General features: G+C 48.6%; 8 protein-coding genes across 12 annotated transcripts in view; 4 read left to right on the forward strand and 4 right to left on the reverse strand.

Moving 5' to 3' along the window:
- The first annotated feature begins 33 nt into the window (after positions 1-33).
- Positions 34-14122, forward strand: LOC123327036 (bifunctional lysine-specific demethylase and histidyl-hydroxylase NO66-like). Of its 2 annotated transcripts, XM_039297406.2 has the most exons (2): positions 34-434; positions 11648-14122. In XM_039297406.2, exons 1-2 carry the CDS (start codon positions 239-241, stop codon positions 13957-13959), a joined length of 2508 nt encoding a protein of 835 aa, XP_039153340.2. In that variant the 5' UTR covers positions 34-238; the 3' UTR covers positions 13960-14122. The 2 variants fall into 2 exon arrangements, with proteins under 2 accessions (XP_039153340.2, XP_044779607.1); XM_044923672.1 differs by lacking the exon at positions 34-434 and having other exon boundaries at positions 11282-14122.
- Positions 2139-3217, reverse strand: LOC123327363 (DNA repair endonuclease XPF-like). Its single transcript, XM_044923674.1, has 2 exons — positions 2657-3217; positions 2139-2592 (listed from the first exon to the last, which is right to left on the reverse strand). Exons 1-2 carry the CDS (start codon positions 2728-2730, stop codon positions 2409-2411), a joined length of 258 nt encoding a protein of 85 aa, XP_044779609.1. The 5' UTR covers positions 2731-3217; the 3' UTR covers positions 2139-2408.
- Positions 4064-9499, forward strand: LOC27208251 (bifunctional lysine-specific demethylase and histidyl-hydroxylase NO66). 2 transcript variants are annotated; one of them, XM_044923671.1, is made up of 2 exons: positions 4067-4938; positions 5989-9499. In XM_044923671.1, exons 1-2 carry the CDS (start codon positions 4237-4239, stop codon positions 9334-9336), a joined length of 4050 nt encoding a protein of 1349 aa, XP_044779606.1. In that variant the 5' UTR covers positions 4067-4236; the 3' UTR covers positions 9337-9499. The 2 variants fall into 2 exon arrangements, with proteins under 2 accessions (XP_039153338.2, XP_044779606.1); XM_039297404.2 differs by having other exon boundaries at positions 4064-9499.
- On the reverse strand, positions 9375-10123 carry LOC120285338 (DNA repair endonuclease XPF-like). Its single transcript, XM_039297411.2, has 3 exons — positions 9855-10123; positions 9629-9790; positions 9375-9561 (listed from the first exon to the last, which is right to left on the reverse strand). Exons 1-3 carry the CDS (start codon positions 9926-9928, stop codon positions 9375-9377), a joined length of 423 nt encoding a protein of 140 aa, XP_039153345.1. The 5' UTR covers positions 9929-10123.
- On the reverse strand, positions 14023-14782 carry LOC120285339 (DNA repair endonuclease XPF-like). Its single transcript, XM_039297412.2, has 3 exons — positions 14485-14782; positions 14259-14420; positions 14023-14191 (listed from the first exon to the last, which is right to left on the reverse strand). Exons 1-3 carry the CDS (start codon positions 14556-14558, stop codon positions 14023-14025), a joined length of 405 nt encoding a protein of 134 aa, XP_039153346.1. The 5' UTR covers positions 14559-14782.
- Positions 14783-15465: 683 nt separating this feature from the next.
- On the forward strand, positions 15466-18256 carry LOC123327035 (bifunctional lysine-specific demethylase and histidyl-hydroxylase NO66). Its single transcript, XM_044923677.1, has one exon. It carries the CDS (start codon positions 15627-15629, stop codon positions 18168-18170), a length of 2544 nt encoding a protein of 847 aa, XP_044779612.1. The 5' UTR covers positions 15466-15626; the 3' UTR covers positions 18171-18256.
- A 91-nt stretch (positions 18257-18347) lies between these two features.
- Positions 18348-18800, reverse strand: LOC6725088 (39S ribosomal protein L33, mitochondrial). The gene is made up of 3 exons (XM_002106079.4): positions 18642-18800; positions 18483-18586; positions 18348-18419 (listed from the first exon to the last, which is right to left on the reverse strand). Exons 1-3 carry the CDS (start codon positions 18680-18682, stop codon positions 18370-18372), a joined length of 195 nt encoding a protein of 64 aa, XP_002106115.1. The 5' UTR covers positions 18683-18800; the 3' UTR covers positions 18348-18369.
- A 343-nt stretch (positions 18801-19143) lies between these two features.
- Positions 19144-20470, forward strand: part of LOC6725091 (1-phosphatidylinositol 4,5-bisphosphate phosphodiesterase) — a 39850-nt gene continuing 38523 nt past the window's right edge. For all 3 annotated transcript variants that reach the window (XM_044923675.1, XM_016173410.3, XM_016173408.3), the window contains exon 1: positions 19144-19707. The gene's annotated coding sequence lies outside the window, so the exon portion shown is untranslated. The remainder of the gene's footprint in view (positions 19708-20470) is intronic.

Below are 20470 nucleotides of genomic sequence, written 5' to 3' on the forward strand. Positions count from 1 at the left end.
ATTGTAATAACATAAATACATACCTTATAATCCACTTACCCGAGGCCATCGATACGGCAGCTCGCAGAAGTTATCGATAATCCGGCGGCGATAATAGTTGTACCAGAAGGCACGTGCAGGAGCGTTTTTAAAAAAATAAACAATATCATTCTGCTACTATTCCTGCTCATAAGTACGTATCTACAGCCAAGCGAAAAAGTTCTAAAAGAAACCCAGTGTCGTGTAAAAAAGCTGCAAAATGCCAAAGGCGACCACATCCGCGGCCACTAGGCCCCAAGGCAACAACAAAAAGCAGAAAAAGGAAAATAACGGCACAGCTAAAGACAAGAAGAAGCCCAATCTAGATATAGAAACTACTGATTCCGATTCTGATATGCACATCGACGTGACCAAGGGTCCATCAACATCCAGCAACGCAGCCGCCAAAACCGCAGATCGCAAGCGACGTCTTCAGGCCGAGGCGGACGCCAACAATAATGATACCGAAAAAGCCGGTCAGTTGGCCAAGGAATCGGTAGCTACTCAAGGAGCCAGCACCACCAAACGGAAGCAAGCGCGTAGTTTGGGACTGGAGCACACCTCGCCGATCCAGGTTAATGGCGCGGCTTTGGCCTGCCCGTTGGTGCGCAAATCGCTGCCCCCAGGGGAGGCCAATTCCTGTCCTCCGCCGCCCAAAAGGGACCCAGCAGCCGTGAACTCATTAATTAAAATAATAAAGACAGAAGCCCCCGAAGAGAGCAATAATAACAATGATGAAAAGGAGATGTCAACCGAAACATCAGAAACTCACAAAACCGACAGCGTCGAAGAGGGTCGTCGCGTTCTGCAATGGATACTCTTTCCAATCCAAACAAAAATTTTCTTTAAAGACTTTTGGGAGCAAAACGCCTGCCTGGTGCAGCGCACGAATCCCAAATACTTTCAAAGTCTAATATCATTCAAGATGCTTGACGAAATACTGATTCGCCATCATTTGGACTTCACTGTCAACCTTGATGTGACCACTTACAAGAACGGCAAGCGTGAGACACTGAATCCTGAGGGTCGTGCCTTGCCACCAGCTGTGTGGGGCTTCTATTCGGAAGGTTGCAGCATTCGTTTACTGAATCCTTCTACCTATCTTATTCGCTTGCGTCAGGTGTGCACCGTTTTGCAGGAGTTCTTTCACTGCAAGGTGGGGGCAAATATGTACCTAACCCCACCCAATAGCCAGGGCTTTGCGCCCCATTACGATGACATCGAGGCCTTCGTTATCCAAGTGGAGGGACGCAAGCGCTGGCTTTTGTACGAGCCGCCGAAGGAGGCCGATCATCTGGCCAGGATCTCGTCGGGCAACTATAATCAAGAACAGCTGGGTAAGCCCATAATTGATGAGGTACTAAGCGCCGGCGATGTGCTATATTTTCCCAGAGGCACCGTTCACCAGGCCATCACCGAGGAGCAACAGCACTCTCTGCACATTACCTTGAGTGTGTACCAACAGCAGGCATATGCCAATCTCCTAGAGACACTAATGCCCATGGTTCTCAAGAAGGCCGTCGATCGGAGTGTGGCCTTGCGTCGCGGCTTGCCGCTGCACACATTTCAAGTTTTGGGCAATGCCTACAAGGCAAATGACTGCGGGTCGCGCCAACTGCTGGTGGAGAATGTGCAGAAGCTGGTGACCAAATACTTGATGCCCTCCGAAGATGATATTGATGAGGCCGTCGACCAGATGGCCAAGAAGTTCCAGCACGAGGCACTTCCGCCGATCGTATTGCCCTCGGAGGAGGTCCGCACTGTTCATGGGGCCCGCAGTGGCGCCGATGAGCAGGGCAACTGCATCTGCGATTACAAATTCAATAAAAAGACATCCGTGCGCCTGCTGCGCGCCAACATTCTGCGTCTGGTCACCGAGCCCGATGGCAGCGTGCGTATCTACCACCATGCGGACAATGGACTGGATTACTGCAAGTACGAGCCCTATTTCATGGAGATTCTGCCAGAGGAAGCTAAAGCCGTTGAACTCCTCATATCGGCCTATCCATATTACCTCACCATTGACCAGTTGCCATTGAAGTCTTCGGCTCGCAAGGTGGAGGTCGCCACCGCCCTGTGGGAGCATGGTCTTCTTATGACCGAGAAGCCGTTTAAGTAGACGGCAATCGAAGGCGATGTGCTGTTGATAATTAGAATTTAGTATCGATGCGAATGTGTGTGCCTAAAAATTATTACTTTTGTATAAATATTTAACAAGATTTCTAATGCTCCAATTCTGAAGAAATAAAAGCATAAGCAGATGCAATCCAGCTGCGCCTGAAGGATCTGGTGGAATGTTTTGGTCAGTTCTCCACGGTAACGGCCTTCGAGATAAACGGGCTCTCTATCAGAATAGTCAATCAATCAAAAGGGGTAATTTTATATATTTTTTAGGAATTGCGAGACCTTAGACCTTCGGTGCCCGTGCTGGCCACTTCGTGGACGTATTTGGGTTCGATTTTGGACTTGTAATACTGCTCCTCCCAGTCAGAACTGTTGATCACAACTACAAGATTGCCGGAATCGCTGTAGGCCTTTAGGATGCGGATTACAACGCGGTCGTAGCTCAGGCCCCTATGGGGGCCGCGGTTCAATATCTGGGTTAGACTGGACTATAGTAATAGCACACACGACTTACTTGGCGCAAACCAGCAGACCATCGGCTTCAACCAAATCGAGAAACGTTTGCTTTTCATACTCGAGAAGGATCATGTTCTTGCGCTTCAAATATTCCTCTACGCCCTCCTCCTCCTGTGGGGAGCTTGTCTCCAGCAGCTTGGCGGCCTATACTTCCTCCTGCAGCGCATTTTCCGTGCCTTTGGCGGACAAAATGAAATCAATTCGCCACGGATTTACTTTCTCAAATCTGCCGGTTCAATCAGAGTTGTTGTATCAGCGTGTTTATCGGTAGCGGGTTGTGACAGGGCTGCCAGACTGACCGACTGCCGGGAAATGGCAAGCGAACTATTAGTTAATATATATGAAAACATTTTTTTCCTTAATTCCGTTAAAAGTTTCAGTAAATTTGCTCATTTAGTGCCATTGTTCAGCTACAGTAAGCGATTTTCGTAAAAACATTGTTACGAAATGCTTGCTTTCCTTAGTGGCAGTGCCGCTAACTCGGGCTTTGCTCAGGGCAACATACTCATCGATAACTATCGACGTTTCACGATCTAACGAATTAATTCAAATAAACGACAAAATCTTAAAGTTCTGGTGGTTGCGCAGATCTTATGACCACGCGCATCATGCGGACATCACCCATGACTTCGGTGTCGCTTCAGACACCTAGGACGGCTTTCTTGTTTTATTACACATAAATATAATCTTTCAATTCTTTTTCATTCCCTCATCACGCAGCGATCACCCTTGATCGTCGACTACTTTTGAAATGGTCAAAGAAAAGTGTGGGATTCCTTTACGGGCTACAAATCACCGCGCCATTGGCGGTGCTTGTTGAGACGGCACTACTATTGACGTATTCACATATGTACGTAGGATCACCTAACCCAGAGGAGCTCCAAGGGATCAGAAGGAACGGGCAAGTAAACGTTGATGTCTGTTGTCTCCCCTGTCAGGCTAAGCAGCTTTTCGCGACCCAAAGTTGAAAGGCATGACGACGACAATTCGGACTCGCGATTGACTCGAGAAAATTGAAAAGAATAAATATCTTCACGTGAAACTAAACTAAACTTTTTGCCTTGGCGGTGACCTGCGGAGGCGCGTCGGCATGGCTGCGATTGAGGTAAGATTTGCATTTAATCATGGTCCCGCAATGTTCCCAATCCTCACCCGACTTGGGTCATTGGACAAAATCCGGGCCTTTTAAGAGTAATCCCGAAGCGAACGGGGATAATTCAATTCCCAAACGGGGATAATTCGGCCAGATCGGATAACAGAATCCCAAAGGGGGCCGTCCCCAAAATCATCACCCTATCGCTGTACGTATCATCGACTCCAACTGCAACAACATAAGGACATGCCTTATCCTCCACTTACCCATGCCTTCGATACAGCAGCTCGCAGAAGTCATCGATAGTTCGGTGGCCTATTATCGCCAACACAGTAACAGTAGGCACGTTCAGGAGCGTTTTGAATACTGGCAAGTGTCAAAAATATGCAATATCATTCTGCTGCTAGTCCTGCTCATAACTACGTGTCTACAGCCAAGCGAGTGTTCTGAAAAAAAAACCCAGTGTCGTTAGAAAAAGCTGCAAAATGGAAAAGGCGACCAATTCCGCGGCCGCTAAGCCTCAAGGCAACAACAAAAAGCAGGAAAGCGCTTATAACGGCACAGCTAAAGACAAGAAGAAGCCCAATCTAGATATAGAAACGACTGATTCCGATTTGCTATCTGATATGCACCTCGACGGGACCAAGGAGCAGAAGGTGCAGACCCTTTTCTCTAAAGTATTCGAGGACACCGGTCCATCAACCGCCAAGACCGCAGATCGCAAGCGACGTCTTCAGGCCGAGGCGGACGCCAACAATAATGATGCCGAAAAAGCCAATAAGTTGGCCAAGACTTCGGTAGCTACTACTGATATACACCTCGACGTGACCAAGGAGCAGATGGAGCATTGCAAGAAGGTGCAGGCCCTTTTGCCCAAAGGCGCTGAAAAGGAATCTAAAGTATTCGACGATGGCACCGGTCCATCAACATCCAGCAAGGAGGCCGCCAAGACCGCAGATAGCATGCGACGTCTTCAGGCCAAGGTCGACGCCAAGGCCGCGCGTCGCAAGCGACGTCTTCTGGCCAAGGCCGACGCCAAGGCCCCACGTCGCAAGCGACGTCTTCAGGCCAAGGCGGACGCCAACAATAATAATACCGAAAAAGTCAGTAAGTTGGCCAAGACTTCGGTAGCTACTACCGATATGCAACTCAACGTAATCAAGGAGCAGATGGAGCATTGCAAGAAGGTGCAGGCCCTTTTGCCCAAAGGCGCTGAAAAGGAATCTAAAGTATTCGACGATGGCACCGGTCCATCAACATCCAGCAAGGAGGCCGCCAAGACCGCAGATAGCATGCGACGTCTTCAGGCCAAGGTCGACGCCAAGGCCGCACGTCGCAAGCGACGTCTTCAGGCCAAGGCGGACGTCAACAATAATGATACCGAAAAAGCCAGTAAGTTGGCCAAGGAATCGGTAGCTACTACTGATATGCACCTCGACGTGACCAAGGAGCAGATGGAGCATTGCAAGAAGGCGCAGACCCTTTTGGCCAATGAATCCACACGCGCTGAAAAGGAATCTAAAGTATTCGACAATGACGCCGGTCCATCAACATCCGGCAAGGAAGCCGCAGCCGCCAAGACCGCAGATCACGAACGACGTCTTCAGGCCGAGGCGGACGCCAACAATAATGATACCGAAAAAGCCAGTAAGTTGGCCAAGGAATCGGTAGCTACTACTGATATGCACCTCGACGTGACCAAGGAGCAGCTGGAGCATTGCAAGAAGGCGCAGACCCTTTTGGCCAATGAATCCACACGCGCTGAAAAGGAATCTAAAGTATTCGACAATGACGCCGGTCCATCAACATCCAGCAAGGAAGCCGCAGCCGCCAAGACCGCAGGTCACGAACGACGTCTTCAGGCCGAGGCGGACGCCAACAATAATGATACCGAAAAAGCCGGTCAGTCGGCCAAGGAATCGGTAGCTACTACTGATATGCACCTCGACGTGACCAAGGAGCAGATGGAGCATTGCAAGAAGGCGCAGACCCTTTTGACCAATGAATCCAAACGCGCTGAAAAGGAATCTAAAGTATTAGACTATAGCACCGGTCCATCAACATCCAGCAAGGAAGCCGCAGCCGCCAAGACCGCAGATCACGAACGACGTCTTCAGGCCGAGGCGGACGCCAACAATAATGATACCGAAAAAGCCGGTCAGTCGGCCAAGGAATCGGTAGCTACTACTGATATGCACCTCGACGTGACCAAGGAGCAGATGGTGCATTGCAAGAAGGTGCAGGCCCTTTTGGCCAATGAATCCAAAGGCGCTGAAAAAGAATCTAAAGTATTAGACTATAGCACCGGTCCATCAACATCCAGCAAGGAAGCCGCAGCCGCCAAGACCGCAGGTCACGAACGACGTCTTCAGGCCGAGGCGGACGTCAACAATAATAATACCGAAAAAGCTGGTCAGTTGGCCAAGGAATCGGTAGCTACTACTGATATGCACCTCGACGTGATCAAGGAGCAGATGGAGCATTGCAAGAAGGCGCAGACCCTTTTGACCAATGAATCCAAACGCGCTGAAAGGGAATCTAAAGTATTCGACAATGACGCCGGTCCATCAACATCCAGCAAGGAAGCCGTAGCCGCCAAGACCGCAGATCACGAACGACGTCTTCAGGCCGAGGCGGACGCCAACAATAATGATACCGAAAAAGCCGGTCAGTCGGCCAAGGAATCGGTAGCTACTACTGATATGCACCTCGACGTGACCAAGGAGCAGATGGAGCATTGCAAGAAGGCGCAGACCCTTTTGACCAATGAATCCAAACGCGCTGAAAGGGAATCTAAAGTATTCGACAATAACGCCGGTCCATCAACATCCAGCAAGGAAGCCGTAGCCGCCAAGACCGCAGATCACGAACGACGTCTTCAGGCCGAGGCGGACGCCAACAATAATGATACCGAAAAAGCCGGTCAGTCGGCCAAGGAATCGGTAGCTACTACTGATATGCACCTCGACGTGACCAAGGAGCAGATGGTGCATTGCAAGAAGGTGCAGGCCCTTTTGGCCAATGAATCCAAAGGCGCTGAAAAAGAATCTAAAGTATTAGACTATAGCACCGGTCCATCAACATCCAGCAAGGAAGCCGCAGCCGCCAAGACCGCAGGTCACGAACGACGTCTTCAGGCCGAGGCGGACGTCAACAATAATAATACCGAAAAAGCTGGTCAGTTGGCCAAGGAATCGGTAGCTACTACTGATATGCACCTCGACGTGATCAAGGAGCAGATGGAGCATTGCAAGAAGGCGCAGACCCTTTTGACCAATGAATCCAAACGCGCTGAAAGGGAATCTAAAGTATTCGACAATGACGCCGGTCCATCAACATCCAGCAAGGAAGCCGTAGCCGCCAAGACCGCAGATCACGAACGACGTCTTCAGGCCGAGGCGGACGCCAACAATAATGATACCGAAAAAGCCGGTCAGTCGGCCAAGGAATCGGTAGCTACTACTGATATGCACCTCGACGTGACCAAGGAGCAGATGGAGCATTGCAAGAAGGTGCAGGCCCTTTTGGCCAATGAATCCAAAGGCGCTGAAAAGGAATCTAAAGTATTAGACTATAGCACCGGTCCATCAACATCCAGCAAGGAAGCCGCAGCCGCCAAGACCGCAGATCACGAACGACGTCTTCAGGCCGAGGCGGACGCCAACAATAATGATACCAAAAAAGCCGGTCAGTCGGCCAAGGAATCGGTAGCTACTACTGATATGCACCTCGACGTGACCAAGGAGCAGATGGAGCATTGCAAGAAGGCGCAGACCCTTTTGGCCAATGAATCCAAAGGCGCTGAAAAGGAATCTAAAGTATTAGACTATAGCACCGGTCCATCAACATCCAGCAAGGAAGCCGCAGCCGCCAAGACCGCAGATCACGAACGACGTCTTCTGGCCGAGGCGGACGTCAACAATAATGATACCGAAAAAGCCGGTCAGTCGGCCATGGAATCGGTAGCTACTCAAGGAGCCAGCGCCACCGAACGCAAGCAATCATTTAGTCTGGGACTGGAGCACACCTCGCCGATCCAGGTTAATGGCGCGGCTTTGGCCTGCCCGTTGGTGCGCAAATCGCTGCCCCCAGGGGAGGCCAATTCCTGTCCTCCGCCGCCCAAAAGGGACCCAGCAGCCGTGAAGTCATCAGTTAAAATAATTAAGGTTAAAGCCCCCGAAGAGGGCAATAATAACAATGATGAAAAGGAGATGTCAACCGAAACATCAGAAACTCACAAAACCGACAGCGTCGAAGAGGGTCGTCGCGTCGTGAAGTGGATAATCTTTCCGATCAAAACTAAAATCTTCTTTAAACACTTCTGGGAGCAAACCGCCTGCCTGGTGCAGCGCACGAATCCCAAATATTTTCAAAGTCTAATATCATTCAAGATGCTTGACGAAATACTGATTCGCCATCATTTGGACTTCACCGTCAACCTGGATGTGACCACTTACAAGAACGGCAAGCGTGAGACACTGAATCCTGAGGGTCGTGCCTTGCCACCAGCTGTGTGGGGCTTCTATTCGGAAGGCTGCAGCATTCGTTTACTGAATCCTTCTGCCTATCTAACTCGCTTGCGTGAGGTGTGCACCGTTTTGCAGGAGTTCTTTCATTGCAAGGTGGAGGCAAATATGTACCTAACCCCACCCAATAGCCAGGGCTTTGCGCCCCATTACGATGACATCGAGGCCTTCGTTATCCAAGTGGAGGGACGCAAGCGCTGGCTTTTGTACGAGCCGCCCAAGGAGGCCGATCATCTGGCCAGGATCTCGTCGGGCAACTATAATCAAGAACATCTGGGTAAGCCCATAATTGATGAGGTACTAAGCGCCGGCGATGTGCTATATTTTCCCAGAGGCACCGTTCACCAGGCCATCACCGAGGAGCAACAGCACTCTCTGCACATTACCTTGAGTGTGTACCAACAGCAGGCATATGCCAATCTCCTAGAGACACTAATGCCCATGGTTCTCAAGAAGGCCGTCGATCGGAGTGTGGCCTTGCGTCGCGGCTTGCCGCTGCACACATTTCAAGTTTTGGGCAATGCCTACAAGGCAAATGACTGCGGGTCGCGCCAACTGCTGGTGGAGAATGTGCAGAAGCTGGTGACCAAATACTTGATGCCCTCCGAAGATGATATTGATGAGGCCGTCGACCAAATGGCCAAGAAGTTCCAGCACGAGGCACTTCCGCCGATCGTATTGCCCTCGGAGGAGGTCCGCACTGTTCATGGGGCCCGCAGTGGCGCCGATGAGCAGGGCAACTGCGTCTGCGATTACAAATTCAATGAAAAGACATCCGTGCGCCTGCTGCGCGCCAACATTCTGCGTCTGGTCACCGAGCCCGATGGCAGCGTGCGTATCTACCACCATGCGGACAATGGACTGGATTACTGCAAGTACGAGCCCTATTTCATGGAGATTCTGCCAGAGGAAGCTAAAGCCGTTGAACTCCTCATATCGGCCTATCCATATTACCTCACCATTGACCAGTTGCCATTGAAGTCTTCGGCTCGCAAGGTGGAGGTCGCCACCGCCCTGTGGGAGCATGGTCTTCTTATGACCGAGAAGCCGTTTAAGTAGACGGCAATCGAAGGCGATGTGCTGTTGATAATTAGAATTTAGTATCGATGCGAATGTGTGTGCCTAAAAATTATTACTTTTGTATAAATATTTAACAAGATTTCTAATGCTCCAATTCTGAAGAAATAAAAGCATAAGCAGATGCAATCCAGCTGCGCCTGAAGGATCTGGTGGAATGTTTTGGTCAGTTCTCCACGGTAACGGCCTTCGAGATAAACGGGCTCTCTATCAGAATAGTCAATCAATCAAAAGGGGTAATTTTATATATTTTTTAGGAATTGCGAGCGCTTACCTTTCGGTGGCCGTGCTGGCCACTTCGTGGACGTATTTGGGTTCGATTTTGGACTTGTAATACTGCTCCTCCCAGTCAGAACTGTTGATCACAACCACAAGATTGCCGGAATCGCTGTAGGCCTTAAGGATGCGGATTACAACGCGGTCGTAGCTCAGGCCCCTATGGGAGCCGCGGTTCAATATCTGGGTTAGACTGGACTATAGTAATAGCACACACGACTTACTTGGCGCAAACCAGCAGACCATCGGCTTCAACCAAATCGAGAAACGTTTGCTTTTCATACTCGAGAAGGATCATGTTCTTGCGCTTCAAATATTCCTCTACGCCCTCCTCCTCCTGTGGGGAGCTTGTCTCCAGCAGCTTGGCGGCCTATACTTTCTCCTGCAGCGCATTTTCCGTGCCTTTGGCGGACAAAATGAAATCAATTCGCCACGGATTTACTTTCTCAAATCTGCCGGTTCAATCAGAGTTGTTGTATCAGCGTGTTTATCGGTAGCGGGTTGTGACAGGGCTGCCAGACTGACCGACTGCCGGGAAATGGCAAGCGAACTATTAGTTAATATATATGAAAACATTTTTTTCCTTAATTCCGTTAAAAGTTTCAGTAAATTTGCTCATTTAGTGCCATTGTTCAGCTACAGTAAGCGATTTTCGTAAAAACATTGTTACGAAATGCTTGCTTTCCTTAGTGGCAGTGCCGCTAACTCGGGCTTTGCTCAGGGCAACATACTCATCGATAACTATCGACGTTTCACGATCTAACGAATTAATTCAAATAAACGACAAAATCTTAAAGTTCTGGTGGTTGCGCAGATCTTATGACCACGCGCATCATGCGGACATCACCCATGACTTCGGTGTCGCTTCAGACAACTAGGACGGCTTTCTTGTTTTATTACACATAAATATAATCTTTCAATTCTTTTTCATTCCCTCATCACGCAGCGATCACCCTTGATCGTCGACTACTTTTGAAATGGTCAAAGAAAAGTGTGGGATTCCTTTACGGGCTACAAATCACCGCGCCATTGGCGGTGCTTGTTGAGACGGCACTACTATTGACGTATTCACATATGTACGTAGGATCACCTAACCCAGAGGAGCTCCAAGGGATCAGAAGGAACGGGCAAGTAAACGTTGATGTCTGTTGTCTCCCCTGTCAGGCTAAGCAGCTTTTCGCGACCCAAAGTTGAAAGGCATGACGACGACAATTCGGACTCGCGATTGACTCGAGAAAATTGAAAAGAATAAATATCTTCACGTGAAACTAAACTAAACTTTTTGCCTTGGCGGTGACCTGCGGAGGCGCGTCGGCATGGCTGCGATTGAGGTAAGATTTGCATTTAATCATGGTCCCGCAATGTTCCCAATCCTCACCCGACTTGGGTCATTGGACAAAATCCGGGCCTTTTAAGAGTAATCCCGAAGCGAACGGGGATAATTCAAACGGCCAGATCGGATAACAGAATCCCAAAGGGGGCCGTCCCCAAAATCATCACCCTATCGCTGTACGTATCATCGACTCCAACTGCAACAACATAAGGACATGCCTTATCCTCCACTTACCCATGCCTTCGATACAGCAGCTCGCAGAAGTCATCGATAGTTTGGTGGCCTATTATCGCCAACACAGTAACAGTAGGCACGTGCAGGAGCGTTTTGAATACTGGCAAGTGTCAAAAATATGCAATATCATTCTGCTGCTAGTCCTGCTCATAACTACGTGTCTACAGCCAAGCGAGTGTTCTGAAAAAAAACCCAGTGTCGTTTAAAAAAGCTGCAAAATGGAAAAGGTGACCAATTCCGCGGCCGCTAAGCCTCAAGGCAACAACAAAAAGCAGGAAAGCGCTTATAACGGCACAGCTAAAGACAAGAAGAAGCCCAATCTAGATATAGAAACGACTGATTCCGATTTGCTATCTGATATGCACCTCGACGGGACCAAGGAGCAGAAGGTGCAGACCCTTTTCTCTAAAGTATTCGAGGACACCGGTCCATCAACCGCCAAGACCGCAGATCGCAAGCGACGTCTTCAGGCCGAGGCGGACGCCAACAATAATGATACCGAAAAAGCCAATAAGTTGGCCAAGACTTCGGTAGCTACTACTGATATGGACCTCCGCGTGACCAGGAAGCAGCATACGTTTTACATGAAGGTGCAGGCCCTTTTGGCCGAACCCGCTGAAAAGGAATCTACCGAAAAAGCCAGTAAAATGGCCAAGATTTCGGAAGCGGATCTGATCCTCTTCATGACCCAGAAAGAGATTGAGTATTACATGAAGGTGAAGGCCCTTATAGCCAAATGCGCTGAAGAGGGATCTAAATTATTGGACAATTGGACATCCAGCAAGGACGACGCCAAGACCGCAGATCGCAAGCGACGTCTTCAGGCCGAGGCGGACACCAAAAATAATGATACCAAAAAAGCCGGTCAGTCGGCCAAGGAATCGGTAGCTACTACTGATATGCAACTCAACGTGATCAAGGAGCAGATGGAGCATTGCAAGAAGGTGCAGGCCCTTTTGGCCAATGAATCCAAAGGCGCTGAAAAGGAATCTAAAGTATTAGACTATAGCACCGGTCCATCAACATCCAGCAAGGAAGCCGCAGCCGCCAAGACCGCAGATCACGAACGACGTCTTCTGGCCGAGGCGGACGTCAACAATAATGATACCGAAAAAGCCGGTCAGTCGGCCATGGAATCGGTAGCTACTCAAGGAGCCAGCGCCACCGAACGCAAGCAATCATTTAGTCTGGGACTGGAGCACACCTCGCCGATCCAGGTTAATGGCGCGGCTTTGGCCTGCCCGTTGGTGCGCAAATCGCTGCCCCCAGGGGAGGCCAATTCCTGTCCTCCGCCGCCCAAAAGGGACCCAGCAGCCGTGAAGTCATCAGTTAAAATAATTAAGGTTAAAGCCCCCGAAGAGGGCAATAATAACAATGATGAAAAGGAGATGTCAACCGAAACATCAGAAACTCACAAAACCGACAGCGTCGAAGAGGGTCGTCGCGTCGTGAAGTGGATAATCTTTCCGATCAAACCTAATTTCTTCTTTAAATACTTCTGGGAGCAAACCGCCTGCCTGGTGCAGCGCACGAATCCCAAATATTTTCAAAGTCTAATATCATTCAAGATGCTTGACGAAATACTGATTCGCCATCATTTGGACTTCACCGTCAACCTGGATGTGACCACTTACAAGAACGGCAAGCGTGAGACACTGAATCCTGAGGGTCGTGCCTTGCCACCAGCTGTGTGGGGCTTCTATTCGGAAGGCTGCAGCATTCGTTTACTGAATCCTTCTGCCTATCTAACTCGCTTGCGTGAGGTGTGCACCGTTTTGCAGGAGTTCTTTCATTGCAAGGTGGAGGCAAATATGTACCTAACCCCACCCAATAGCCAGGGCTTTGTGCCCCATTACGATGACATCGAGGCCTTCGTTATCCAAGTGGAGGGACGCAAGCGCTGGCTTTTGTACGAGCCGCCCAAGGAGGCCGATCATCTGGCCAGGATCTCGTCGGGCAACTATGATCAAGAACAGCTGGGTAAGCCCATAATTGATGAGGTACTAAGCGCCGGCGATGTGCTATATTTTCCCAGAGGCACCGTTCACCAGGCCATCACCGAGGAGCAACAGCACTCTCTGCACATTACCTTGAGTGTGTACCAACAGCAGGCATATGCCAATCTCCTAGAGACACTAATGCCCATGGTTCTCAAGAAGGCCGTCGATCGGAGTGTGGCCTTGCGTCGCGGCTTGCCGCTGCACACATTTCAAGTTTTGGGCAATGCCTACAAGGCAAATGACTGCGGGTCGCGCCAACTGCTGGTGGAGAATGTGCAGAAGCTGGTGACCAAATACTTGATGCCCTCCGAAGATGATATTGATGAGGCCGTCGACCAGATGGCCAAGAAGTTCCAGCACGAGGCACTTCCGCCGATCGTATTGCCCTCGGAGGAGGTCCGCACTGTTCATGGGGCCCGCAGTGGCGCCGATGAGCAGGGCAACTGCGTCTGCGATTACAAATTCAATGAAAAGACATCCGTGCGCCTGCTGCGCGCCAACATTCTGCGTCTGGTCACCGAGCCCGATGGCAGCGTGCGTATCTACCACCATGCGTACAATGGACTGGATTACTGCAAGTACGAGCCCTATTTCATGGAGATTCTGCCAGAGGAAGCTAAAGCCGTTGAACTCCTCATATCGGCCTATCCATATTACCTCACCATTGACCAGTTGCCATTGAAGTCTTCGGCTCGCAAGGTGGAGGTCGCCACCGCCCTGTGGGAGCATGGTCTTCTTATGACCGAGAAGCCGTTTAAGTAGACGGCAATCGAAGGCGATGTGCTGTTGATAATTAGAATTTAGTATCGATGCGAATGTGTGTGCCTAAAAATTATTACTTTTGTATAAATATTTAACAAGATTTCTAATGCTCCAATTCTGAAGAAATAAAAGCATAAGCAGATGCAATCCAGCTGCGCCTGAAGGATCTGGAATGATGTGGAATGTTTTGGTCAGTTCTCCACGGTAACGGCCTTCGAGATAAACGGGCTCTCTATCAGAATAGTCAATCAATCAAAAGGGGTAATTTTATATATTTTTTAGGAATTGCGAGCGCTTACCTTTCGGTGGCCGTGCTGGCCACTTCGTGGACGTATTTGGGTTCGATTTTGGACTTGTAATACTGCTCCTCCCAGTCAGAACTGTTGATCACAACCACAAGATTGCCGGAATCGCTGTAGGCCTTAAGGATGCGGATTACAACGCGGTCGTAGCTCAGGCCCCTATGGGGGCCGCGGTTCAATATCTGGGTTAGACTGGACTATAGTAATAGCACACACGACTTACTTGGCGCAAACCAGCAGACCATCGGCTTCAACCAAATCGAGAAACGTTTGCTTTTCATACTCGAGAAGGATCATGTTCTTGCGCTTCAAATATTCCTCTACGCCCTCCTCCTCCTGTGGGGAGCTTGTCTCCAGCAGCTTGGCGGCCTATACTTCCTCCTGCAGCGCATTTTCCGTGCCTTTGGCGGACAAAATGAAATCAATTCGCCACGGATTTACTTTCTCAAATCTGCCGGTTCAATCAGAGTTGTTGTATCAGCGTGTTTATCGGTAGCGGGTTGTGACAGGGCTGCCAGAAAGCCCGACTGCCGGGAAATGGCAAGCGAACTATTAGTTAATATATATGAAAACATTTTTTTCCTTAATTCCGTTAAAAGTTTCAGTAAATTTGCTCATTTAGTGCCATTGTTCAGCTACAGTAAGCGATTTTCGTAAAAACATTGTTACGAAATGCTTGCTTTCCTTAGTGGCAGTGCCGCTAACTCGGGCTTTGCTCAGGGCAACATACTCATCGATAACTATCGACGTTTCACGATCTAACGAATTAATTCAAATAAACGACAAAATCTTAAAGTTCTGGTGGTTGCGCAGATCTTATGACCACGCGCATCATGCGGACATCACCCATGACTTCGGTGTCGCTTCAGACGACTAGGACGGCTTTCTTGTTTTATTTAATCATTTTATTAAATCATAATCATTTAATCATGGTCCCGCAATGTTCCCAATCCTCACCCGACTTGGGTCATTGGACAAAATCCGGGCCCTTTAAGAGTAATCCCGAAGCGAACGGGGATAATTCAAACGGCCAGATCGACCAACAGAATCCCAAAGGGGGCCGTCCCCAAAATCATCACCCTATCGCTGTACGTATCATCGACTCCAACTGCAACAACATAAGGACATGCCTTATCCTCCACTTACCCATGCCTTCGATACAGCAGCTCGCAGAAGTCATCGATAGTTCGGTGGCCTATTATCGCCAACACAGTAACAGTAGGCACGTTCAGGAGCGTTTTGAATACTGGCAAGTGTCAAAAATATGCAATATCATTCTGCTGCTAGTCCTGCTCATAACTACGTGTCTACAGCCAAGCGAGTGTTCTGAAAAAAAAACCCAGTGTCGTTTAAAAAAGCTGCAAAATGGAAAAGGTGACCAATTCCGCGGCCGCTAAGCCTCAAGGCAACAACAAAAAGCAGGAAAGCGCTTATAACGGCACAGCTAAAGACAAGAAGAAGCCCAATCTAGATATAGAAACGACTGATTCCGATTTGCTATCTGATATCCACCTCGACGGGACCAAGGAGCAGAAGGTGCAGAACCTTTTCTCTAAAGTATTCGAGGACACCGGTCCATCAACCGCCAAGACCGCAGATCGCAAGCGACGTCTTCAGGCCGAGGCGGACGCCAACAATAATGATACCGAAAAAGCCAGTAAGTTGGCCAAGACTTCGGTAGCTACTACTGATATGGACCTCCGCGTGACCAGGAAGCAGCATACGTTTTACATGAAGGTGCAGGCCCTTTTGGCCGAACACGCTGAAAAGGAATCTACCAAAAAAGCCAGTAAAATGGCCAAGATTTCGGAAGCGGATCTGATCCTCTTCATGACCCAGAAAGAGATTGAGTATTACATGAAGGTGAAGGCCCTTATAGCCAAATGCGCTGAAGAGGGATCTAAATTATTGGACAATTGGACATCCAGCAAGGACATCGCCAAGACCGCAGATCACGAACGACGTCTTCAGGCCGAGGCGGACGCCAAAAATAATGATACCAAAAAAGCCGGTCAGTCGGCCAAGGAATCGGTAGCTACTACTGATATGCAACTCAACGTGATCAAGGAGCAGATGGAGCATTGCAAGAAGGTGCAGGCCCTTTTGGCCAATGAATCCAAAGGCGCTGAAAAGGAATCTAAAGTATTAGACTATAGCACCGGTCCATCAACATCCAGCAAGGAAGCCGCAGCCGCCAAGACCGCAGATCACGAACGACGTCTTCTGGCCGAGGCGGACGTCAACAATAATGATACCGAAAAAGCCGGTCAGTCGGCCATGGAATCGGTAGCTACTCAAGGAGCCAGCGCCACCGAACGCAAGCAATCATTTAGTCTGGGACTGGAGCACACCTCGCCGATCCAGGTTAATGGCGCGGCTTTGGCCTGCCCGTTGGTGCGCAAATCGCTGCCCCCAGGGGAGGCCAATTCCTGTCCTCCGCCGCCCAAAAGGGACCCAGCAGCCGTGAAGTCATCAGTTAAAATAATTAAGGTTAAAGCCCCCGAAGAGGGCAATAATAACAATGATGAAAAGGAGATGTCAACCGAAACATCAGAAACTCACAAAACCGACAGCGTCGAAGAGGGTCGTCGCGTCGTGAAGTGGATAATCTTTCCGATCAAACCTAATTTCTTCTTTAAATACTTCTGGGAGCAAACCGCCTGCCTGGTGCAGCGCACGAATCCCAAATATTTTCAAAGTCTAATATCATTCAAGATGCTTGACGAAATACTGATTCGCCATCATTTGGACTTCACCGTCAACCTGGATGTGACCACTTACAAGAACGGCAAGCGTGAGACACTGAATCCTGAGGGTCGTGCCTTGCCACCAGCTGTGTGGGGCTTCTATTCGGAAGGCTGCAGCATTCGTTTACTGAATCCTTCTGCCTATCTAACTCGCTTGCGTGAGGTGTGCACCGTTTTGCAGGAGTTCTTTCATTGCAAGGTGGAGGCAAATATGTACCTAACCCCACCCAATAGCCAGGGCTTTGCGCCCCATTACGATGACATCGAGGCCTTCGTTATCCAAGTGGAGGGACGCAAGCGCTGGCTTTTGTACGAGCCGCCCAAGGAGGCCGATCATCTGGCCAGGATCTCGTCGGGCAACTATGATCAAGAACAGCTGGGTAAGCCCATAATTGATGAGGTACTAAGCGCCGGCGATGTGCTATATTTTCCCAGAGGCACCGTTCACCAGGCCATCACCGAGGAGCAACAGCACTCTCTGCACATTACCTTGAGTGTGTACCAACAGCAGGCATATGCCAATCTCCTAGAGACACTAATGCCCATGGTTCTCAAGAAGGCCGTCGATCGGAGTGTGGCCTTGCGTCGCGGCTTGCCGCTGCACACATTTCAAGTTTTGGGCAATGCCTACAAGGCAAATGACTGCGGGTCGCGCCAACTGCTGGTGGAGAATGTGCAGAAGCTGGTGACCAAATACTTGATTCCCTCCGAAGACGATATTGATGAGGCCGTCGACCAGATGGCTAAGAAGTTCCAGCACGAGGCACTTCCGCCGATCGTATTGCCCTCGGAGGAGGTCCGCACTGTTCATGGGGCCCGCAGTGGCGCCGATGAGCAGGGCAACTGCGTCTGCGATTACAAATTCAATGAAAAGACATCCGTGCGCCTGCTGCGCGCCAACATTCTGCGTCTGGTCACCGAGCCCGATGGCAGCGTGCGTATCTACCACCATGCGGACAATGGACTGGATTACTGCAAGTACGAGCCCTATTTCATGGAGATTCTGCCAGAGGAAGCTAAAGCCGTTGAACTCCTCATATCGGCCTATCCATATTACCTCACCATTGACCAGTTGCCATTGAAGTCTTCGGCTCGCAAGGTGGAGGTCGCCACCGCCCTGTGGGAGCATGGTCTTCTTATGACCGAGAAGCCGTTTAAGTAGACGGCAATCGAAGGCGAGGTGCTGTTGATAATTAGTATTTAGTATCGATGCGAATGTGTGCCTAAAAAACCAACGTAAATTGTTACTTTTGTATAAATATTTAACAAGATTTGTAATGCTCAAACTCGGCCGAAATAAAACCACTACATTCGTCAAATGGTTGTAAATTTTATTTTCTCACTAACAAAAAATGGTTGTCCTAGGCGCTGCGGATTTTCTTGCGTTCGCGGTAAAGGCTTTCTTGTTGAACTGGAAAAGAAACATGGGCAACATCAGTGCATATGCATAAAGTCAGTGATGGGCAGCACTCACTGTAGGGATCGAAGCGTATTATCTCCAATTTGTCGGCCAAGCGATCGCGAAAAGCATTATACTGATGGCCACTTACCACACTCTCCAGTACGACCATGATGCGCCTGTAAAAACGATTGGTTTTAAGAAAAGAACACATTGGGTGGCCAAATTACTCACTTGCTCTTAACTTTCTTGAACAAAACGTTAGTCAGCCGCATTTTGATTTAATAAATGGGGAATATGGAAATATGCCGCTGAAATTGTTGTGCAAGCAACACGATAGGAACGAGGAACAGCTGACTGCGCCTATCGATTACCACCCGATAACCGGAGATGAGCGGCTCAAGCTTTTAACCCGCATATTTTGAAAAACAATCGGTGTCCACGAATGATGAGTATATATTTAATATTATTGTATTTATTTTTGATGCATTTATGTCTGTCTGTCTAAAGGCTTCAGTTCAAAACTGCTAAAAAGCTCTCAGATGCCATGTGGATAGTAGTAGTCACTCACATATCTTTGGGTCAAGTCCTTGCATATTCAATATAAAATAAAAAGTTAACATTTAGGTTTGAGTCCTTGCTAGGGACTGCAACCGCGCCAGGTTAACAGAAGCCAATCGATACCTAGCGCAAGCATTGAAATGTATCGGCGAGAAACATCGGTGGTCGATGCATTCGATGCTTTTTTACATCACTAACACTCGTGCGAAACGGACGCGAATTTTCATTTGTGCTGCGGAAACCAACAACAACAGACAACAAATAAAAACAAACGAAAAACAAAACGGTCAAAATTCCGGGTCAAAAAATTGAAACGTTGGAAAAATAAAACGAAAAACATAGACGCACTAAAAGCTCGGTGAAGTCCTTCGTGGGCGAAACCGAAATATAAAATAAATCACAGCCACACTTGCTCTTTGTAACTCCTTTTCGCCTTGCGCTGCTCTTGTTTTCCCTTTTAAATATTTTTTTTACGAGTTGGTTTCCCGAGAATTTCCCATACTCGCGCGTGGTAAACAAGACTCATTTTTTTACAGTGTTTGTTTTTTAAAAGTGCAGACAAGCTGACAAGAAAGAGATAACAACATAAAAACAGAAACAGAAAGTAAGCCAAAGAGTGGCAACAACAAACAAACCAACCAAACGGAATCAAAGTCAAACAAACGCGAACGCGAAGGAAGCTTCAAAAGAGAGACAAGAGCGCGAAAAGGAGGTGGAGAGGAGCGGCGGAGAATCTAAGGTAGGAGGCGGATTGCGAAAAATACGTGCTTTTTTTTATTTTTTTTTCATTTGCATTTGCATATTCAAAAGTTCTCTGTTTCGAGGGTTGCAAAAGCGAAATTAGTTTTTAAGGCCAGCTTAGTAGCCAATTTGCCGGAATGGGCATTCAGTGGGTTCCTAAGTACACAAATCACTAAGAACTAACGGCAAGAATTCAAATAGCTTTCAACAAATATTTACATTTACTCATTGATAAAAATGGTAATGTGATCCATGTGTAGTAGTTCAATTATGTTCGTAGTGCATCTGTGCTAATGAAGGACTGCAGTATAAAAGTTTTCGATTGCATACAGATCGCTTTCCGTGTTTTAGGAGAAAAGTTGGGGAAAACGTTTTCCTTCTTAGAGACATCAAGTATCGAACAGCTAGTAAGTCATCGAAGTCACCTCAGTTTCTTTCTGTGCATCTGGCTCGATTGTTGATATTTCAAGAGGGGGTTTTCGAAAAGCGATCGGGAACCAAATTGTAAATGATTTACCAAAAACGTAAACTTGGCCGTGACGAGGGGCAAGAAGTGGTCGAAACGTATGCTGGAGCGGAGCAGGAGCAGGTGAAATACATAAACAAACAAGTGCCCGAAGGAAGGTTGGTTGGGGGAGGGGCTACGCAAATACATAAGTATATGAATAAATAATATAAACAAAATATTAAATTAGAAGAAATTTACTTGCGCGCACGCCGACGCAAACACGAACACAAGGTGTTGGTTGTTGTTCTTAGGA

The sequence above is a fragment of the Drosophila simulans genome, chromosome X (assembly GCF_016746395.2).
Source record: "Drosophila simulans strain w501 chromosome X, Prin_Dsim_3.1, whole genome shotgun sequence".
NCBI lineage: Eukaryota > Metazoa > Arthropoda > Insecta > Diptera > Drosophilidae > Drosophila > Drosophila simulans.